This window comes from Protopterus annectens, chromosome 1.part0 (genome assembly GCF_019279795.1).
Source record: "Protopterus annectens isolate FY-2018-M chromosome 1.part0, PAN1.0, whole genome shotgun sequence".
NCBI classification, from domain to species: domain Eukaryota; kingdom Metazoa; phylum Chordata; order Ceratodontiformes; family Protopteridae; genus Protopterus; species Protopterus annectens.
Genome location: NC_056725.1, coordinates 1,710,367,015 through 1,710,389,238, shown reverse-complemented (window position 1 = coordinate 1,710,389,238; position 22,224 = coordinate 1,710,367,015). Strand labels below are relative to the sequence as shown.

The 22,224-nt window shown below is 41.1% G+C and overlaps 1 protein-coding gene across 1 annotated transcript in view; it reads left to right on the top strand.

Moving 5' to 3' along the window:
- SHPRH (SNF2 histone linker PHD RING helicase) overlaps positions 1 to 22,224 on the top strand; it is a 1,609,144-nt gene that overhangs the window by 188,422 nt on the left and 1,398,498 nt on the right. Inside the window, exon 6 of the mRNA XM_044068807.1 lies at positions 21,363 to 21,513. Within this exon, the coding sequence (XP_043924742.1) occupies positions 21,363 to 21,513 (151 nt within the window). The remainder of the gene's footprint in view (positions 1 to 21,362; positions 21,514 to 22,224) is intronic.

Genomic DNA, 22,224 nt, shown 5'->3' with positions numbered 1-22,224 from the left:
GCCTTCTTCCCTAAGACTCTGAGCAGCCATATTTCCTGTCTCTCTGTCTACTTTATAAAATCACCACAAGCTTTTTTGATGAAGGAGCCATGGTCTTGAAATCTTCTCAGCTGCACATTTAGCCTTCCTCGAAAATGGAGACTTCTGTTGTTCAGCCTCTGACAGATGTCTTTGTTGTGTCTAATGAGGAAACCACGGACCATTCAGTCCAGACAGCCACCTCCATTGTTATGACCCAATTGGAGGTCGGTATGGGGCAGGGTATTTGCACATCCACTGGGGAAAGCTCTCAGATTTTTAATGCTCAAAAGAGGTGTTGTGATCTCCTTCAGATGGATTCCTGTAGACCTTCTGCAGTTCTTCCTGATCTCTAAGCCCTGTTAGACATCTTTAAGTCAGCTTCAGAGGCTGCTGACTCTCAACCTCTTGTTCCTAACAAAAAAAAAAAACAGGTTTTAAGGTTCCCATGGTAAGAAGGTATATACTTCTGCTTCTTTAGCTTTTACTTTAGAGCTGTCATCTGTCAAATACACAATGACTAGATATCTACTTTCCCTTCTTTCCAAACTGGGGAACATCTTCACTGATATGCCTGATTCAGACAACAAGAACTCAGCCCTTTCCTTGCTCATTTCTGCTTCCAGGTAGCTAGACATTTAGGTGTAGCCATGATACTACTGATGCTGTATTAGGGTCTGTGATTCAGAAGTATTCCTGGCTTAGACTTAAATCCCTTCAGAGGATGTCAAAGCTAAGTTATTAGATTTCCCTCTGGATACTCAGAACTTGTTTGGTTCTGTGATTGCAGACCTCTTTCAGGTGTTCCAGGACAAGGGTTAGGTTATACAAAATTGTAACTACATTTTCCTTTCCTCTGTTCCTAACTACTAAAGGAACTTAGCCACCTGAGGCAAGTCCATTTCTGCCTAGACATCAAACGCAGCCCCAAAATGGTAAATGGTCCTCTAAAAAGGTTTTTCATAAGAAACTGAGTCATGTCACCAGGAGGGAAAAGTCATCCTTTCTTAATAAACCTGCTTCCATGTGAATACTTTCCTCTTCCTCTCAGCCAGATCCCTCTTTCTCAAACACTGTCTCTGTCTTTTCCCATTTGGTAAAGAATTACAACAGACAGGTGAGTTCTTAATTAAGAAGGGCTACAGATTGGTATGGAAGTGCCTTCTTCCCTTTTCAGGTATTCTTCAGCTGCCTCTTTGCCAGTTGCCTCATGTTTCACCTATGATTCAATGTGTTTTGTCTTATGGCACTATTTAGCAAGTTCTTTTTGCCAAAGAGGCAAGAGTTTCTATTTAAGGATGTTTCTGGTTCCCAGGAAAGAAGGTTTTTGATGACCTATCTTAAATCTTTTCTTTTTTAACAGTTTACTGAAAATTCCCCCTTTCAAATGTTAACTCTTCAGATTCTATTTCCAGTGCTTCTACCTCAAGCCTTTCTATTTTGTCTACATTTAAAGGATGCTTATCTTCCTATTCCTATTCATCCTGTTTTCAGGATTGTTATGGTTCTCTGTGTCTTCTTCACATTATCATTCCCCTGCTTTATGTGGTCTCTTTCATATGGATTCCTGTAGAACTTCTGCAGTTCTCTAATATCTAGCCCGTGTCATAGCCTTTTTTAAGCTTCATGGCATTCATATTTTTCCTTATCTGGATGCCTTCCTCATTCAAGCTCCTTCACAGCAGGCAGTTCTGCGGGACGTGGGAGTTCACAACACACCAGTTTGCAGTGTAAGTTTCACTATAAATCTAAAAAAAGTCAGTTCTGATGTCTTCTAAGGATCAAGTTTTCTTGGGTTGCAGAATCAAACTTAATATGACAGCTTTTCTTCATCCTCCCAAGGTCCTGTCTTTGAGAGCCTTTTTTCAGCACCTTCTACCCTTGCAAGAGACCTCAGCAAGAGATTTTCTAAGAGCCCTGGAGTTCATGGCATCCACTATCCCTGTGGTTCCATTTGTTAGACTCAATATGAGGAAGTTCCACTGGTATCTGAAGGCAGTTTAGCTTCAACATTGCCATCCTTTGGACTTACAGATTCCTCTCTTGCCTTGCGTGAGGAAGGAATTTGTTGGATCAGTGTGATATCCCTAAATGTGAGCCTTCCATTTCTCGTTCCTCCCTTCACTCAGGATCTATATACAGATGCTTCATACCTAGCCTGGAGGGCTTCTTCAACAGCTTCAGGATCTAGGGAGTTTGGTCTCCTCTGGAGATGACTGAACACATTAATGTCAAGGAAATAAAGGCCTTGATTTTGGCTCTTCAGTCCCTGGATTATATTTGGTCTCCAGACTGCTTACAGGCCACACCACCATTATATGCGGTACATAAACAAGTATGGGGGGCAAAGCCTTACTTCCTTTGTAGGCTAGCCATGATAGCATGGTACTTTGACACCTGTTGATTCTTCAGGCAGTATGTATTCTATCAGAAAATTATGTAGCGACAGACACTGAGGAATTCAGGATAAATCCTTATTAGTGGATGTTGCACAGGGAGGTTTTCCTGGACATTGTTCATGAAGGGAGTACTCCTCAGGTGGATCTTTTTGCCTTCCCTCAGAACAGGTAGTTCAGCAAGATCTGTTCCAGAATGCCAAGTCCTCTGGCTTGAAAATTAGACACCACGTTCCTCCCTGTTGGAGAGGGATGTTCCTGTATGCATTTTCCCCTCTTCCTATGCTGCCAAAGATCCTGCACAATATTATTTTAGACAGGCCCAAAATTTTGTTGGTGACTCCCTTCTGACCCAGAGAGTATTGCTTTCCTCTTCTCTTTCACCTGGCCAGGGCCAGTTATCACAAGTTAGAGGATGGACCTCCTCACACAAGACAAGGGCTCTCTTATTCACTCTCATTTTCTCATCTTACAATTGACGCTGGGTGATGGGGTTTTGATTCCTTTCTGGCACCACTTTGCTGAAGGCATGCTTCAGGTTCTAGAGGAGGCAAGAAAACCCACTACTAGAAAATCCTATGTAGTCAGATAAAAGAGATTTCCTGTTTGGTGGTACAACAGTGATCAGGACCCTCTTTCTGTTCAGATTCGTACAGTTCTTTCCTATCTGTGTGAGTTGTTCAGTTCTGGTCTGGCATAACTGTTCTGTTAAAGCTCATTTGTCAGCCATCTCTGTTGTGTTTTCTGCTTGATCTCCCATTTTCGTCTAGGTTTGAACTCAAACATTTTCTAAAAGACTCAATGAAATCCGGCAAGACAAACTGAATGAAAACAAAGCCGGAAAGTAGCAGTCAATAGTACCACCTGGAAGTCACCCAAAAGAATGAAAAACGCTTCCAAAAACTGTATGAACGCAACTTTATTATTCAAAATAAAAGCGTTTTCGCTGCTGATCCAAGCTAGCAGCTTCCTCAGAAAGAATTAAGTAAGTGAAACATTTGGCGCCAAGCCTTAAAATACAACCTGAAAAAGGTGTGTTTAAATGACATCACTACTTCCTGTCTGATTCTTTTCGTGAAACGCTTTAAGACCACAAACACACTACATTTCAATCAAGGCAGTTTAAAATATAAATTAAAATTAAATTTAAAATAATGTTATATTATTAACCCCATCAAATAGTAAAAAAAATAGTAAAAAAATATATGTATGAAGTCCAAGTAATGAAATATGCATATATGTGTATCACAAGAAAAATAAAAAGATAAAAAACGGCCATACCATTTGACCTCAGAGAAAATCAACTCACAAAGACCTCTCAGTTAAAAAAGAGGGATGTGTGCCAGCTGTATGTTAATGTTGAAGTGTATTATGTCCATAGCTAGCTAGACATGTAGAAAATTTTCCAGAACATAAATTCTATTTTATGGGAATTGATCATATTCCAATGAGTATTAGAGGGGGCCCTCTGTCTCTGCTACTCTAACTCCGTGAATTGGAATGGCAGATTAAATTAAATGCATTCCATAGTCCTGGCCTCAATGATAATTGTAACATCTCAGTAGTGTTGAAAATGAGAAGTTACATAAAATAAGGTAATTGTTATGGTGATTAAGGAAGATCAAAGTACAGTTGTGGAAGAACTTGGCTAAACAGCAGATGCCCTACTTATCACTGTTGTAGTATTTTATCCCTCCCTGTTTTACTTTTTTCTCTTTTCTCATCTGGCTGAGGGGACTTATTTTCTTTTTCTTGATGCACATATTCCATGTTCTTTTGTGCCTAATTTGTAGCTCCTGTTCTTCTTGGACAATTTAGTTCTGAAGGTTTTGTGCTTGTGCATCACTTATGTCTAACATGGCACATGGGAGGGTCAGATTTTTGTATTCTGGCGGGATGTACGCCTATCCTTGGCAGGATATCTCAGTAATAAAGAGTACTGCGACAGTGATAAGTAGGACATCTACTGTTATGGTAAGTTCTTACACAACTGTACTTTGAGTCTATCAAAGAAACTGATTCAGCAACTTATCCTTCAGTTAGTGCCTCAGATGGAGGAGCTATGCAATTATAACAGTAAGCTTTAATTATGTATTACTTTTGGCAGCTAGTCATACTTCGTCTTGTATTTTTGATTTTTCCAATTGCTAAATTTCACTATAACTGTTATCCCTTCTTTATAAAACTCATAATCTGCATCCCTACAGACAGACACACACACACACACACACACACACACACACGCTTAAGCATATAAAGAGAGACTGATTTATTCTTACAGGATTTGCCTGTTGCCACAAGCACCCAGTCCCTCTGGGGGGTTCCTAACACATATAGTCGAGACCATAAGTTCGAACTTGTACAAGTTCGAGCATTTAAATGGAAATCTCCGTAAGGGGAGGTTTCCATTCATTTCAATGTGGTGTGATCTTTGAGTTGGTCTATTTAAGTAGCGGGGGGTGTGGGGGCTGCCTCCCAGCTTATAACAGTTTAATTTGTTTTTACTTATTTTTTTTTATTTTTTTTTTATATCACTAGTCGATGTTTTGTAACTCCGAACGGAATGGTTCGAACATTCCATGTTCGAAGTTATAAAACTTTGACTATGTGATATAGACCCCCTTTGTTTTTTTTTCCTGTTGGATTTAGAGTGTTGCAAATAGGACTGTACCCTTGCATTTGGGGGCTTGTCATGGTACTTGTTGTTATTGCTTATTCTAGCATGAAGTTAGTATTGTTCTTTGCAAGGATTAAGGACTGTTATTAAAAAAAAAAAAAGACCAGACTTTTACATCATTTCTGGGGTTTAAACCCGGGTCTTGTTGTTTGCTGCCACAAATGTTGTGTCTTTCGGCTTTTCCCGGTTAGGGGTCGCCACAGCGGAACTCCGGTCCGCTAATGATTGGCAGTAGATTTTTACGTGCCGAGTTGCTGGCCCTGACGCACAACCTTCAACGAAGGTACGCCCATTCATGCATGTCTCCACACAGAAGACGCTCTAACTGAGAATCGAACAGGACAGCGTCTTACTGTGAGGCGACAACGCTACTGCAGCAGCACCACCACATTTGTTTGCTGCCACAAATAACCTTCCTTAAAGATCTACTGATCATCATATAAATTTATGTTGCAGTCATCCTTACACCTAAGACTTCTGCCCTCTTTACAGTCACATTATCAGACTGTGTACCGTTTCCCTTGTAGTCAGGACAGACTTTAACAAGCCATGATGTCAACATCCTTCCCTGACAAAGCATACTCTGCATGATCTCCAGTTTGTTCTTGTTATGTTTTGTGCTTGTATCTGTAGGCTGTTGGTTCAGCCCTGGCAAATGGAGCATGCAGATAAGTATCCTTTTGTGGGTTTTTTCTTTTTTGTTTATTTATTTTTACCTTTTTTGGTTCCCCACAGCTGACCATCATTTGTCCCCAAATGTTCACAGTGTAGTAGCCTAAGCTATGTGGATTTTCTTTCTCTCCTCCATCCTCACATCAGTCAGTCGCTACAGACTCTTCAGATCTACCATGGGGATCAGTTTCTGGGATCCTGAAGACAGACAGACACTCATAAATGTAAGGGAGAGGTTAACGGTTATCAATGCTTTGAAGGTCTTCAATCATCTCTGGTCCCCAGGACCTGTACAAGTGTGCACAGACAACATAACAGTGATGTGATACATAAGCAAGCAAGTGGCTGTGATGTCCTGGAAGCTAGCAGTTCAGCTCAGTCAGACTCATAAGATTTCATACATTCTGTCAAGAGCAAAACTTTTTGCAGACAAGCTCAGTCACAAGGATAGACCCCCATCCATGGAAACTTCATTCAGGGATCTTCCAAGAATTTATCTGTCTGTCTGAGGAACACCTCAATTAGATCTGTTTGCCTCATTTGAAAACACACTAAAGAAATTCTGCTCCAGGACTCCATGCAGACAGGCCTGGAAGAGACAGATGCCTTTTCATTCCTGTAGACAGGAATGTGCCTCTATGCTTTTCCACTGATTACCAGAATTCTTTTAAAAATCCATAAGGACTCTCCAGATGTTGTAGTGGTGACCCCCTTTTAGCCAAGACAATCTACCATCTCTTCAGTCAGGCCAAGGGAAATTACCATATATTTCTCTGCAGACTGGATTTACTTAAGGCAGGGAGAAGTTAATTCATCCCAGTCTGAAAATGCTTCAGTGAGCTGCCTTCGTGATACAGTTTTGACTGTTTTTTGAGGATGTGCAGCAGGTACTTGACAAGGCAAGAAAACCTGCTACTAGAAGTCATATAAGAGTAAGTAAAACAGATTTTCTAATTGGTGCCACTCTAAGAGCCAGGATCCTTGGCTGGCCTGGATTCCACTAGTTCTTGATTATTGGTGTGAGTTATTGTCAAATGGTATGTCATACGCCTCTGTAAAGGCACATTTATCATCCATTTCTTCTTGTCTGCCTGTAAATTTCTCCCTATCTAACAATGCTTAATTAAAACAATTTTTGAAAGGGGTCTTGCATAGTCAGCAACCCAGAAAACAGGTGGCTCCTCCTTGGGGTCTTATTTTTGTGCTTGAAAAGCTTATTCAGTCTCCATTTAAAGCAGCTCATCAGGCAGATTTAAGGTACTTAATACAGAAGACTGTTATATTCCTTGCTTTCACATTGGTTAGGAGAGTATCCGAGTTACAAGCACTTAAGAGTCAACCCTAGCTCATTTTTCATAAGGGCAGCGTTGACTTGAGAATTACCCTTAATGTCCATAGTGGTTGCAGAGTTTACTTTAAGCCAAACTATTTTACCTCACCTTTTTCTTTCTTGAACGTAGGATCAAGGAAAAAAGGATCCTTCAGTCAATGGATGTACCCAAGTAGATCAGATACTACCTAGTCAAAACATAAACTTTCAGGAAAGCTGACCTGCAGTTTGTCTCGTGTCACTTTCGTGTTGGTACACAAATAAACGAGTCTTCAGGGGTTCTGTTTAAGCAGCTTTATTCTATACAAACACATCACAGTAGAGGCTTACTGACTTTGACTTAAGTAACTTGTATACAAACTAGCAACTGCGGTCATACATGCTAACTCTCTGGCTGCTTCTACAAAATGGCACTAGGGTTGCACATGTCTGGAATTTATACGTGCACGCATAGCCTCCCATGAGTACAGAAGACAGGTCAGATAAAGGCATATTAGTTTGCATTGTTCAGGACAATCAGAATATAATGTGCAGTAACTTTGAATACTAATTGTTTATCATCACTATTAATGAAGACAGTATTCGTATATTGTAAACATCTAATAAAGCCTTATTAAATAAACTAAAGTGCTTGGAGAGTTCTTTCGGAAAAGTACAAAAGACTTGGCCCATAAAAGAGAGACTGGCACCTGTTCAGCATGAGTTTGGGTAATTAACAGATAACGACTTTCATTCTCAGTCTCATTACAGTGTTTCCAGTTAATTACAGTAGAGTACAGTCTTATCAGTTCTTTCACCTGTAATTTGTCCTATTCAATCAAAACCTTTTGTTATCTGAATTTGTACCGTCTCTCCTTCCCTCAAAAAACAAAGTAATCTGCTTGATCTGTCGTAACTAGATTTCTGGATATTACGCTTCTTAAACAATTGAGCCGTGATGGTTTACTGTTCTTTGGTTTAGGCTGCAACAAACTTGATGAAATAGGTAGCGTAGTTCTAGTTTGTCTGGAAAGTAGTCTTTGAGCAGGTGAGCCAAGAATATCATCAAGAGGTATGTTTCTGATTAAGCAAATTCAAGAATATATCAGTATTGTCACACTTTGACTTTCCAAGTAATTGCTTTACACTCACTGCGTCGCTAGTAGTCCTGAATATCCCCAATCCAATGGTCTAGCTGAACAAAGCAGTACAAAGTCCCATTCTTTTGTAAATTTCTGAAACAACTCGCTAGTGAACTGAGTACCATTTTCAGAAAAAAGTTTGTGTTGACTACCATGAAATGAGAAATGACGTTAGAAATGAGGATTTGCGGTCAAGCATCACTTGCCACAATGAACTCTCTACATCCAAAACAGAAAATACAGTGACATTCAGCATTAGAGCTGCAACCTCTTCAACTGTGCGCATTGGATGATATGGTCTTTTTAATGCTTTGTTCAAATGTCTAGGATCAGTGCAAATTCTGATTTCGTTTGAGCCTTATTTGTGAGCAGCTACCATAGACGACACCCATTCTGTTGGTTCTGTGACTGGACAAATCACACCTTGCTGCACTGTCTTGTCTAACTGAGCTTTAACTTTATTTTGCATTGCTGTTGGAACTCTTCTTGCTGGCCTGACTGCTGGAGTGGTCTTGGGGTCTAACTTCATGGAATACACAACTGGAAGTTTGGCCAATTTGTCATAGAAAACATCAGTATATTCGGAGTAAATGGCTTCGGAAAATTTGTGACACGGAACTGTACTCACATGAAGAACTTCTCTAGTAAAAGTAAGCAGATTCATTCTCAAACAATCTTTGAGACCCAGTAAAGACTGCAGTGGTCATCTGACTACATAGAATAACAAGTTGTAACACTTCTTGGCCATATAGCATGAAAGTATTACTGAACCTTCGGTTTCAATTTCTTCACCTCCATAACAACAAGTCTGGCACTGCTGGTTACATTGAGATGTTCGTTGATTCTCACTTCTGCAAATGTGTCTGCTGATTTAACATTACACTTTGACCCAATGTCTACTTTGAGCTCTATGGATGTTCCATTAATCCGACCTGTACAAAACACTTGACTCCTCGTTAATAAGTTTACTGGAACAACTCTTTCCCCAAGCACTGATACACCATCTACATAGAGAGCTGACTGTTTTTGGCTCTACTTGATCAACTTACTTTTTTGTGCGACCTTTCTTTACAACTATGTGAGGCTTTTTTGATTTGCAAAACTTTTGGAAATGGTTCCAATTTTTTATACTTGTGACATTGTTGACAATATGCTAAAGACTTTTCTCTTTTAGACTCATGATTTGTACCACAGTTGCGACAGTTAATAGTAAAGCTAGATTTAGGTTTTGCTGACTCACATTTGTTTTGCACTAAGCTGGCGGTGGAGCTTGCACTTTTTCTAGAACTTTCTGGTACAAATGGTTGGGGTTTTCGAAATCCGTCTGCCATATTAACACGTAACTGAGAAGGGTCAATAGACACACACATGTGCATAAGTAACTGGCATAAACACAACTTGCTTAATGCTTTTGTGCTGTGAACTTACACTTTCTCTTGTTGATTTTATTGGAATTATGCAAATGAGTAAGAGATTAGGGAAGCAGCCTTCAACACTTAAACCAAAACAAAATCTAAGCAGTTCAGAAGGCCATGAAGAACCACACTCCAAAGATGCCCTAAAATGTGAAAATAAAAGTTGTATATACATATTTTCGGGCATCTTTGGAGTGTGGTTCTTCGTGGCCTTCTGAACTGCTTAAATTATGCAAATGAGCAAACTTGTAGTACTTTCGAATAACTGGGCTTTGCAAAATAACTTTTCTGGCTTCTCAACACTTTATTGCACTTTGCAAAATAACTTCAGATTTCTCGATGCTTTACTGTGCTTTACAAAATCACTTTCTCAGGCTTTCAGTGCTTTATGGAACTTTGCAGAATAACCTTTCTGAACTTTTTGATGCTTTATGAAGCTTTGCGGAATAATTTCTTGGACTTTTCGATGTTTTATGAAATCTTTGATTGGTAAAGGCAGAAATGCTAAAGTCATTTATCACCACTCACTATACTTTCGGAATTGGTAAAGGAAGGAATGCTAAGGTAATCTCTTGAATTTTCTTATCGATAAAGGTAGGAATACTACAGTCTTGCACCATCACTTGTTAAAGTCATCACTTTAAGAAACATTCAATAACTTTACGATGCAACTGAGTAATTCACGAGCACTGTAATACTCTTGTAATCTTTTGTGAGAAATACTTTTTTCAATGCAAGAAATATATCAAGCAACTGTACAATGCGAATAAATCGAATTTCTGTTGCACAAAATTTAATAGCTTTTGAAGTATTTGCACCTTGGAAATCACTGCATACAGCACACTGAAATGTCCCCAAAATCGCAGTACCTTGCTAGGTAACTCTTTACAGTACAGGAAGCACTCTGTAATGGTGACACTTTGCTTACCCAGCATAAGAACTTTTCGAAATAGCTATGCTTTGACCGGATTGCATGAAATAGTTGCACTTTGCACACAGTAAACTCTTTGAAATACATCCACAGTAATAAGCACACACTGTAAGCACTTTTGCACACTCTGAGATACTTTGAATAACTTTAGTTATGCCCTTGATACAATACGAAGTTGTAATTATGCCCAAACACAGCACCTTGCCCAAACACAAGCAGTCGCCTTGTTTTATTTTTGCTTACTGTGCCCTTTTCTTGTTTCTTATTATATTAATTTTGCTTGTTTAAGCCCTTTTTAGGCCCAATGTACTTTTGTGCTGGCATTACTCTAAACATGCCCAGTTCTGACTTAAACACGCGTGTTCTGTCCTAGACATGCTCATTTTGTGCTTTACGGTCAATTGTCTTGTCAAATACTTAAAACATTTTCTTTAGTTAACAAACTTTTTGTACTTTCCACTTGCCTGATAATGTGTTTGTGAGCTTGTAATGCCACTTTTTGCCTTTTCTCGCACTGAGTAAACAATTCGTATTATTTCTCATTACCTTTGATTCTTTCTGGTTATGTTTGTACTATTTTCTCTGGGTTTTACCTTCCCAGTCGTGTTTACATCTCATGACTCCGAATCTTCTTCTCTTTTCCATCCCGGCTCAGACACCATGTCTCTTTCTTGTTGGTACACGAATAAATGAGTATTCGTGGGTTATGTTTAAGCAGCTTTATTCTATACAAACACATCACTATAGAGGATTACTGACTGTGACTTAAGTAACTTGTATACAAACTAACAACTGTGATCATACATGCTAAAACACAAGGGATTGCAAATGTCTGGAATTTATATGCACGCACAGCCTCTTACGCTTCTTAAAGATGTAGCGCACACAAGTTGCACTCTGATCTACATCTCCTATACACATAAGAGGAAAGAGCAGCCAGTGTTAAAGTTAGCTAGCTCTTCATGGCTGTCTTTTGCTGTTAACTTTTGGTCTGATTTCTCTTCTGTCCATTCCTCAATGGATGGGTTATCAGATCCATCTTTGATCTGACTTTGGCCACTCTCCGACTTTGGATCCAAAGTTCAGGCTCCTCCCCTTACACATAATGCCATGCAAGTAGAGAATTACCTCACATCTTGTTAGTCACTTATTTGCTATACGCACAATCTCCATTTCACAGGCTTGGAAGTAGATAAGCCGAAGCAATTTTATTATACTTTTTTGGATATAGTAATTGGTTACTGGTTTCTCTACACTTGTTTCTTACTTTTCTTATCCCTACCTCCCTTTACTTACCTTCCTTTACCTAAAAATAATCTTCAAAGATATTTTTTCTGTCTTTGCTATTTTGTCACTCTTTCCTCTCTAGCTAATTTAGTATTAAAGATATTTTTCTCTTTAGTGGTACTTTGGGACTGTTTTTCTGTTTTATAGTTGTCATTATTGTTTTTGGTTGGTTGTGCTTTTGTGAGGTGTTGGAGTAGACCATTTAATATGGCTGATAAGTCATCAGGTTTTAAAAAGTATGTGGCCTGCGGCCATAAAATTCCTAATTCAGACACACATGTAAAGTGCTTCCACTGTTTATGGGCTTCTCATCTTGATGAGCAGAGCTCCATTTGTACTGCTTCTGGCACTAGGGCCATCATGGGGACAAGGAAGAAATTACTCTTGAAGTGTCTTCTCCCTGCTTATGTGGAAGAAGTTTCCTTCCCTGACTCACTCATCTTTATCTGCTGTCTCTCCTTCTGACAAGAAACCTTCAGTAGGGCTAAGGACAAGAAGACTGGTGAAATGCCCAAAGAAAAGGAGAAAAATAAAGATAAAAAAAGAGTCCAAGAAGTGGTGCCTGGGTTTCTCTTCTTCCTCTGGTCTGGCTCTGAAGCTTCTTAAAATGTTGGATCTGACATCACTGGAACATTGTTTCTCCCCAAAACCGGTTTCGTTCAGATGGTCACCCTTTCTTCAGGAAAAAAACTTTCCACTGTTCTTCCAGAAACTCCTCCACTGCTTCATCTTCCTGGTCATTGCAGTCTTCCAGAAGACTACCCAAAGCGGACATGGATAGAATGATGAAGTTTCTCAAGACTGTAATGCATTTGGGGGTTCCTGGTTCTGACCACTGTCAGATATGTAAGCATGGGCCCATGTCCTTATCATATTATCATTCCTTTTCTGATTTGACCTTTGGATCTATGGCTTTTGGATCTGAATGTTTCCTGGGGTTTGTCTCCCTCAGATCTGAATACATGGTCCTCGTCAACTCAGACTGTTTCTCTGATCTGATTGGAGTGGTTCTGACCCTGATGGGTTTGAGTCAGGGTTTCTGTGTTGGGTCCGGTGTGCCTGGCTAGAAGTTTCTAGAGCCATCCCTTCCCTCTTTGAGCTTCAGCACTAGACAGCTCAGCCCCAGTGTCAGCTTCTAAGCCAGTTCGAGTAGGATTTCAAGACCAGACCACATTAGGAGCTTTTGCTGCTGTAGGAGGGGTCTCAGGTCATTTCTACTTTGGCTTTTGAAAAAATGCACTCACTTTTTAGGGTGTGGACTTTACTTTCCCACTTGGATTTGTCCCACCCCAGAGGAACTGTCTCTGTCCTGTCAGGACAGCCAGCCCTCTCCTAGCCTTGGGACAGGCTGCATTCAGGATCCCCTTTCTGCTTCTGAGTCCTGTCCAAAACACCCCACTGTGTAGGGACCAATGAACATTCGTTCAAGAAGAGGCACATTAATTCACCCAGGAGTCCTTAACTGAAGATACTGACTTTGATCAGGGGGAGTGGTGCCCCAGATCCCTCCCCCAAGGAAATTTCATTTGGAGAAATCCTGGAACTACTTGTATAGAAAAGGAGGTTGTCCTCTGAAGCCCTATCCTAGGAGGAGTCAGTTTCTCAAGGCTTTTGGGTATGGCATATTTACTTGTTTGGTGGTCCCTCCCATGGAGAAGATGGTCGATCTAATCTCCAAGCAGGCATGGAAGGAATTGGACATGGCTGAACCAATCCTGCATAAGCCAGATAAGTTTTTGGTCTCCTGAAGGATCTCCCTTATTTGGTCAAGGGTCCTGCCATTGATTCCATGGTGGTGGTCACCAAAAAGGAGTTTGCAGGGAGTCTAGGGGGCTGGAGAAATTCAGGAAATGTGTCTATGCTTCAGTGACCTTTGCTGTTCGGGTGCTAAATTGTTTGGCACACGACATGCTTCCAGAGAAATTTGACCAAGAACCTCTCTAAATCTCTGTTATCTGCACAGCACAGAAGGTCTGTCAACTGTTGGCCACATTTGCTTTCAAATGTGTCCATATGTCTCATTTCCTATATGACAGAAGGCACTTCATGAGTTGAGGGCACCAGCATTGCTGTAAGGGGGCATGCCTGGATGCACCTGTGTGACTTTGCAGAGCACTTCAGCATTTTGTTTTTTAACTTTTTAAGGGCCTATGGTTAAAGAGACGCTATCCAGAAGTGAGCAAGATGGAAAAACCATGTCTGCTGTAGGCATCCAGTTTTGTACCCTCCATAGGTCCTTCTCTAGGAACCAGAAGGGAGTGAAGAAGTTGTGGTTCCTTAAATTGCAGTGTTTTACCCCTGACACTTCAGGTGATAGACCTCCCCCTGCCAAGGCAAAGGGGGTAATGTAATGGAGGATATCACCCATGTGGCAGAGGTGGTCTGCAAAACCAGAGGTTTGAGGGTCCAATTTCCAATAGGCTTTACCAGCGTTCCTGAATGGTTGCCCGACTGCTGTACTCTGAAGTCACTCAGGGGCAATTATCCCTGCATCCCATGGCCTGGCCTGGATCTCCATCACTCAAGATGTTTGGGTGGAGAGGATCATAACCAGAGGCTATTCTCTTCTGTTTCCCTCTTATACCCTCATTCAAGAAAAATTTCACAATTTTCTACCTCCCAGGGAAAAAACGGCAGCTGTAGAGATAAAAAAGCTGCTAGATGATTGAGTCTTCCATGAGGACCTGCCAGACCAACTAGGACTCAGAACTTACTCAAAGTTCTTGGAGCCAGAGAAAAACTGGGATCTCAGACCAATTTTGGATCGCAGTGATCTGAGCCAGTGTGTTCTACCACATAACGTTTTCAGAAGCTCTAGAAGGTTTCTCCACTTCTGACTGGGAGCCAGTCATTTCCATTTCAGAGCTTTGCCCTTTGGGCTCAGCACATCCCTTAGGTTGCTCACCAAGTGTATGGCACTGGTTGCGGCTCATCTCAAATTGCAGGGTTTCTGAGTGTTCCCATACCTGGACAACTGAATCATAACTGCCCCCACCTGTAATCTTCCCCATGCCAAGGATTCCTTGCTCCAGCTTTGCACATAGTTAGGCATCCCTTTGAACACAGCCAAATCCAAACTTCACCCTGCCAAGGCTACAGAATTCAATGGAGCTCATTTGGACATGGATCATAAAATAGCCAGGCTGCCCAAATCCAGGATTGGCATTCTGTATAAACAAGCCATAGCAGTTCTTTCCTGTCAAAAGCCACCAGTGAGGTTGATTTTGTTTCTTTCAGCTCAATGGCAGCTGCCATCAGCTTGGTTTCTCTTGCCCAATACCACATGAGAGCGCTCTACTGGACCGTATCAGCACAAAGGACAGTTAACATCAGACCATGAGTTTCCAAGTTTCTCTCACAAAAATCTGTGCAAATCATATTCTGTGGTGGCTGGAATCTCTGGATGTTTTTCAGGGGCGACCTTTTGTCCTACTTTCTAAATAGGCTACATTGACCATGGCAGCTGTGGTGGGGGTGGGATATTTAATGGGAAAGACAATCCAAGGCATGTGGTCCCCTGCAGAGACCAATATTCACATCAATGTCCTGGAAATGAGGACAGCCCTCCTAGAGTCGGAGGCCTTTCAGGGCTCCCTCCCCACAGATGCGATATCCATTCATACAGACAATATGTCAGTAGTCTGGTGCAGCAACAAACAGATGGGAACATATTCTTACTCATTATGTCGAGAGGCCGTGAGGGTTTGACAGTGCACAATGTCTTCCCACTGCTTTCTAATAGCAAAGCATATACCAGGGAAATTCAGTGTTCTAGCAGACAGGTTGAGCAGGTCTTTCCTCCTAACTGACAAGTAGTCCTTCAACCTGACAGTGGCGGATCAGGTTTTCAGCCACTGGGTCAAACCGTGTTGTGATCTTTTTGCCTTCCCATGGAATACCAAGTGCAACAGGTACAGTGTCATAGTGCCCAGGAGGATGAGGTGAGGAGTCACTGGGGGATGCTTTGTCCTAGAGCTGGCCCCAGGGCTCGTCTATACCCCCTACTCCTCTTATCCTGAAATTTCTACAGAAAGCATCAATGAGGAAGGTTATGGTGATCCTGATTGATCCTTTCTGACCCCAAAAGGGGTGGTTTCCCTTTCTCTGTTCTCATCTCACACATCCTCCTTGAGTGCTGGCCACTGTTGCAGAACTTTCCTGTCACCCATCTGGAATGGCTCATCCAGAATTTTAAGCCTTCAGGTTGACTGTATGGTTTCTCCAATTCTGATAATGGCTATAGAGTCCAGGCTTTTTACCTAAGGCATCCACATTCTAACTGCTTTATAGAGACTGTTTACCAAAATGATTTATAAGAGCAAATAGAAGATATTTTCCATCTGGGATTCTAGTAAAAAATTTGATCCCGTCTCAGACCCTCTTCCAGAGTTCTTGGACTTCCTGGTGTCTCTTTTCCACTTTGGAGCTAGCTGATGTCCTATTGAAGTCCAGCTAGCAGCCATCCCAGTTTTCACATTGAGGATAATCTGTCTTCCATCACCTCCCTTAAATTGTCTAAGGCTTTCCTTAGGGATATCTTCCTTCTCATGCCCCCCTCCCCTTAAAGACCCTGTTCTGCCTTGTGATGTTACTATTCTCTTACAGACTTTGAAAAGATCACCTTCTGAACCCACAGCTACCGTGGATATGAAATACCCGGATTGGAAAATCTTATTTTTGGCGGCAGTCACTTCTGCTAGGAGAGTTTCAGAGTTGCACTCCCTTTCTTCTAAACTTCCTTTCTTGGTCTTCTAAAAGGACAAGGTTCATCTATCAATCAGTCTATCCTTTCTTCCAAAGGTTGCTTCCGAATCATCACTTAATCAGTCTCTCAGCCTTCCTGCTTTCTTCCCAAATTTTTCCAACAAGGGAGAATACATGTTACACACGGTGGATGTGTGCCATCAACTCTGTTTTAACTTATATCATACTAAGAGGATATGAAGGATTGATCGATTGTTTCCTTCTCCAGAGTGATATGGGGGAAAGGGGGTATCTAAAGTGACTCTCTAGTGGTGGTTATCTGATTTGTATTTCACATGTCTACAGCGAGAAGTGGTTGCCTTTACCCATACCTGATAAGGTGTACTTAGTTAGATCAGTGGCTACCTCCTCTGCCTTCTTCAGAGTATCCGTTGACGTTTGTGCTGCATCTTCTTGGTCTAAAGTCCATACCTTCATTTCTCAGTAAAAGTTGGATTTAGAAAGTAGGTATAGAGCCTCCTTTGGTTCTGTTCTCTGGAATATTCTTTCATGAGACCTCCCAAAGTTGATAATAGTTGGGGACCCTGTCCCATCCCACAGACAGAAGAGACAACATCAGATATAAAAGTTATGTACTTAACATAATAATAGATCTGTGTTGTGTGCTTCCGTTTTTCTTCAACTTCCCTCCCTCCTTCTCCCTCTCTTTCCTTTTACCCTAGGCTCCTGGAGTGACCGCACTGATATCTCTTTTGCCTTGGTCATGTACTCTTTAAGGTGTTGGACAGGGAACAGGTTATTGTATGAGGCTATATATATATATATATATATATATATATATATATATATATATATATATATATAGATATAGATATATATAGATATATATAGATATGTATGGGGATAGTAACTTTTGTGGTAAGGTGTGGTGTGCAATCTAGGGTAATACTACACTTGTCATTTTGAGTAAGGGGAGGAGTCTGAACTATGGATCCAAAGTCTGAGTGTGGCTGAAGTTAGATCCCAGGTAGGTCTGATAACCCATTTGTTGAGGAAGGATGGGAGCAGACAACACAGATCTAACATTATAGTAGGTATACTCACTACAGCAAGACACTTCCTGGCATAGTCATAGCTCATTTAACAAGGGCGTTGTCTTTTGATTTGGCTTTCTGGAAAGGAGTAGACTCTAGAAGCATACTAGACACAGCAATTTGGTTCTCATTACATACTTTTACAAGCATTACAAATTTGATTCCTTTTTCAGGTTCAGAATTGACATTTCTAAGACCATTCTCCAGGGGCTCGTAATGGCCACCCTTCATTGTTACCATAACTATGTGAGCCTCCTTTCAATAGAGACAACTAAAGAAATTCTGCTTCTGTACTCTATGCAAACAGACCTGGAAGACTGATGCCTTTTAATTCACATAAACAGGAATATTCCTGTATGCCTTTCCACCTTTTCCCATGGACAGGAGTATTCCTGTATGCCTTTCCAACCTTAGGATAACACAGCTGTGATTTACTCAGCTCTGTTAAGGCCAGTCATTGAATATAATGCCCACTTTGGCATATATCTGTACAGACACAATCAACAACTTGAATGCCCATGATGCCTTTCTAAAAGGATACAAGGCTTAAACAGTATATCCTACATGCACTAACTCAGTCCTGTCACTCTACTCTGTATCCTACAGACTCTTAAGAGGTGACCAGTGCCTGGCATGCAGAGCATCCTTCAAACCATTACTGATGGATTTACTGCACATCAGCAAGTCAAATGTCATCAGAAATGCGCAGTCTAGGTATCTAAACCTCTTCTGAAACATCAGCAGAATGGTTTGGAGGGACAGGTATATCTCACAGAGGATACCGCTGCTCTGGAACAGACATGCCATTCACATAAAACAAAGTTCATCCCTGTCCATATTTGAGCTTAACTTGGTTCTATGGCTGGGAAGCAGAAAATGTACCCAGGACTGCCCCCTGTGCTACTGATGGACAGAGGCAGCTCCTAAATGCTTTAGCTCATGCATGGGTCCCCCCAAATTATCTATGGTATGATCCCAGTTATTCTCCTTAGGGTAGATATATAATTATCGGTAATAGGATCGATAAGGCCAATCTCTAAATCGGATAGGTTGATTCTAGTACATAAAAAAGGAAACTGGCTAGGCTTAAAATGACCCACAAGGGCAGCTAGCCTTGTACTCACCTATGAACTTATTTATTGTGAACATAGTACAGTTGTGTAAGTAAGCTTACTATAACTGTAGATGTTTTAATGGATGACCATTGCCGTAGCCGTCTCTCCTTCCAGACACTTTTTTTCCCTGTTCTTTATGATTTATTGCCAGGGTATTTTTCTCTGTCACCTTATCTGTATATAGTTAGTTCTCTTTCTTTCCTAGCGCATACATTCTCGGTTCTTGCTTTCCTTCATGGCACAAATTGCTGTGAAGCTGTTGAGTCCTTCTCCTTACTGTTATATGGAGTGTTTCTTGTACTTATGGCAGGAGGAGTGCTGAGAAGGCTCCTAAAGTTATTGGAAACTGGCCTGTGCAGGTGGGCTAAACCCACATATCTTAGGCTACTTCACCAACAGTCAGTTATAATATTTACTGTTATGGTTTTTTACTTACACAGCTATACTTTCCTCTGCACATCCACCGGGCCTACTGGAACCACCTTAACCTCCCTCTGGACTTGACTCAACCCATGTCCAGCACCAATGAGGAAATTGAAGACCCTGGGGTAGGGGTTATACTGCTGTTGGGTATGTTTTTGTACTATTTCTCCTTTGCTGCCTGCACCCAGTAACACCTTGAGGACAGAGCTTGCAATGTGTGTGTCTGTGCTGTACCTCCCATCACTTCTGTAAGTGGCTGACATCAGCAGGATGCACTGTCCACTCTTGGGTAGCAACTCTCAGTTGTTTTTCCAGCATCCACCAGGGAACTTGAATATTAATAGTGTAATTTCTGTGCACACTTATCCCTTCTTCCCGTAGGATGATTGTTCCTGTCCCTCCTGCCAGCAGCATCAACCATCTAAATCACTAATAGAAATCTTAAGTCAGCTCATTATTGTTATTATGTTCTGGGAATGATTATTATAATATGTTCCCCGCTGATGGTCTGTATCTATCAATGTGACTGACAAATTCACTGTAAGGATTTTCACACAGAGTTTATTTTCTGTTCAAGTTCGGATCACAGTGTCACCTGTTGTGGAGTCACTGGTGGGTTTGGTGAAAAGACTCTGAGGAGACAGAAGCTAGTATTCCAAAGCTACCTTGACAAAAAGAAACTTAAGTTATTGCGCCAGGTAACCACATCATCTGGCCTACATCAGGTCTTAGTTATGGTTATCCCTTCTAAAAAGAAAATGTTTATGGAGAAATATTCAAAGGAGGAAGAGATGAAAACCAGTGAAACCTCAGACAGCTCCAAAAATTTCCCTAAGGATACCATCCCCAGGAAGCCATCTTAATAGTCCCCATCTCTACATCCTTGTGAGCTACCCTCTCTGAAGCCTGTGGTGAAGCCAACTTGGAAACTGCCATGACATTCCTTCCGGACTGACTCCTCAATGTGACCAGAAAGCCCAGAAACCTTCACACTGCCATCTGAGTTTTGACACCCATGTAGTAATCTCAGTCTTAGTAAGGAGGATAATCACAGTGCTAAGGTTGTGGTCTGGGAAGCCTGTCACCCACTCTTAGGTCTCAAAGCTGGCCACATCCTGGCTCCCTGGTACCTGCATCTGTCCGAGCTGCAGGTGAGTCCAGCACTGCAACCGTCCCCCTGATTTCAGTCTACCATTGGTTTAGACAGGTGCAGGACTTTGTCTTTTATTTATTGCCTTCAGCCAGAGCCAGACCAGCAGTCATTTTTTGGCATTTCCCTCCTCTGAGAGAAAGTGGAAGTCCTTTCTCTTTTGGGAGTTAGAATTGTCTTGGTTATAGGAGGAAGACCTACCATATAGTTCACAAATGTCCCTAGGTACTTCCTAGGCTGTTGATCTGTGAGAATTCTAAGAAACCTAACCTTACATTCCCTTGGTAATTTTTGGACCTTGTATTTTGCATACAAATAACTCAGAGTTGAGCAGAATAGGGATATGTTGGGACATTTACTTGTTGCCCCTACACATACAGGGAATGAATTTATGGTTTCCCATCTATTCATCCAAATTACTTTTAAATAGAGTAAGAGAAAGACTTCAATTTATGTGGAGTGAAAGTCTGTTCTACAGACAAGGTATTCTCTGTGATACATACCTATCTTTCCAATATGTTTTATTTATGTTGTAAAAGAAATTGAGTTCCCTTGAGTGGGATGTTCAAGATACCATTGAATGTACGAATGTGTAGTAGGTCTGGCAGGATAGGCCAGAGGGTCCTGCTGTGTTGACACTTAGCATACTTTCTGTCCCTGGAATTGGTCACTTGGTATCAGCCACTCACTCTACTTCGCTGGCTGACTGCTCTAATATCCTTGCCACTAAGGGACTGTGGCTTGGCTGAGTGCCATCAGGACATTATTCCAATATACTGTGAAGCTGGACTGCTTGTTTGTCTTATCTACCGGGCAGTGCCATTTCAGATACGTACTTTAAATGTACCAAGCAGGATATTAGTAAGTATATTGTCTTGGTATTATGTGGGCATTGTAGTTTTAAGTTTTAAACACTTGTAAGCAGTATGTTAGTATGCCATTAGACATCAGTGTGTTAGTATGCCATTAAACATCAGTTTATGCTTGCTAAGAGTCTTCTTGTGTGTTTTCTTGGTGTTTTTTGTATAGCATTATACAAGAGCGTCCACTGGCTGGTCCTGAGTGGCCAGGAGGAATACTTGCTGATGAGATGGGACTTGGAAAGACAGTGGAGGTTCTGGCACTTATTCTGATACACACTCGCCAGAACTTGACACAGGATATTCTAACACTGCCTGAGGTAATATGGACTGCTTAATGATGTCTGTACAATATTTATACCTGTAACAGCGACTGAGATATCTTTATTTGACTACAAAACTGTATCCAGGTACAGCTGTCCTAGTACCACAGAAATATGGCTTCTAGTTGTGATGTCTGTGTGCAGAGGCTGGCCTGCATCAATGTTTTAGTGTATGTGGGGTACACAGGCCCACAGCCAAATGTAAGTCTAGCCAGTAGCCTGCTGCTACAGGTATGGCCTCTTTCCACACTTGTGGGACATAGAAATATAAAAGTTCCAGATGGCATTAAGCTGTGTCTAATTTTTTACTGAGGAAGAAACCACTAAGATTATCAAATCCTGCAGCAGTATCTGCTGTGACTTTTTTGTAATGCAGACTTTATTTCCTTCACCTGAATAGTTGAGTGGTACCCTTAGTTGTGTTTATTGCTGCTCCTGTTTCTGAAGTCCCAGTATAATGGCCAAAGAATGACTACAAAGTAATCTAGCCATGCTTTCATTATCAAGCAGTTCATTCTTATCTTGCAGCCGCAACATCCCAGTTGATTTTCTTGGGTGAGATAGCGTATATTTGAATAACATGTTTTTTTTTCTTTGCATAGTTGCTTTCAGGGTTAAACTCATATCTACTTCAAGCTTCTCCGATGCATTTTGTAAATGTTGATCATGCTTTCCAAAATTTGTTGGTATTTCTCATGCTTGCTTCTT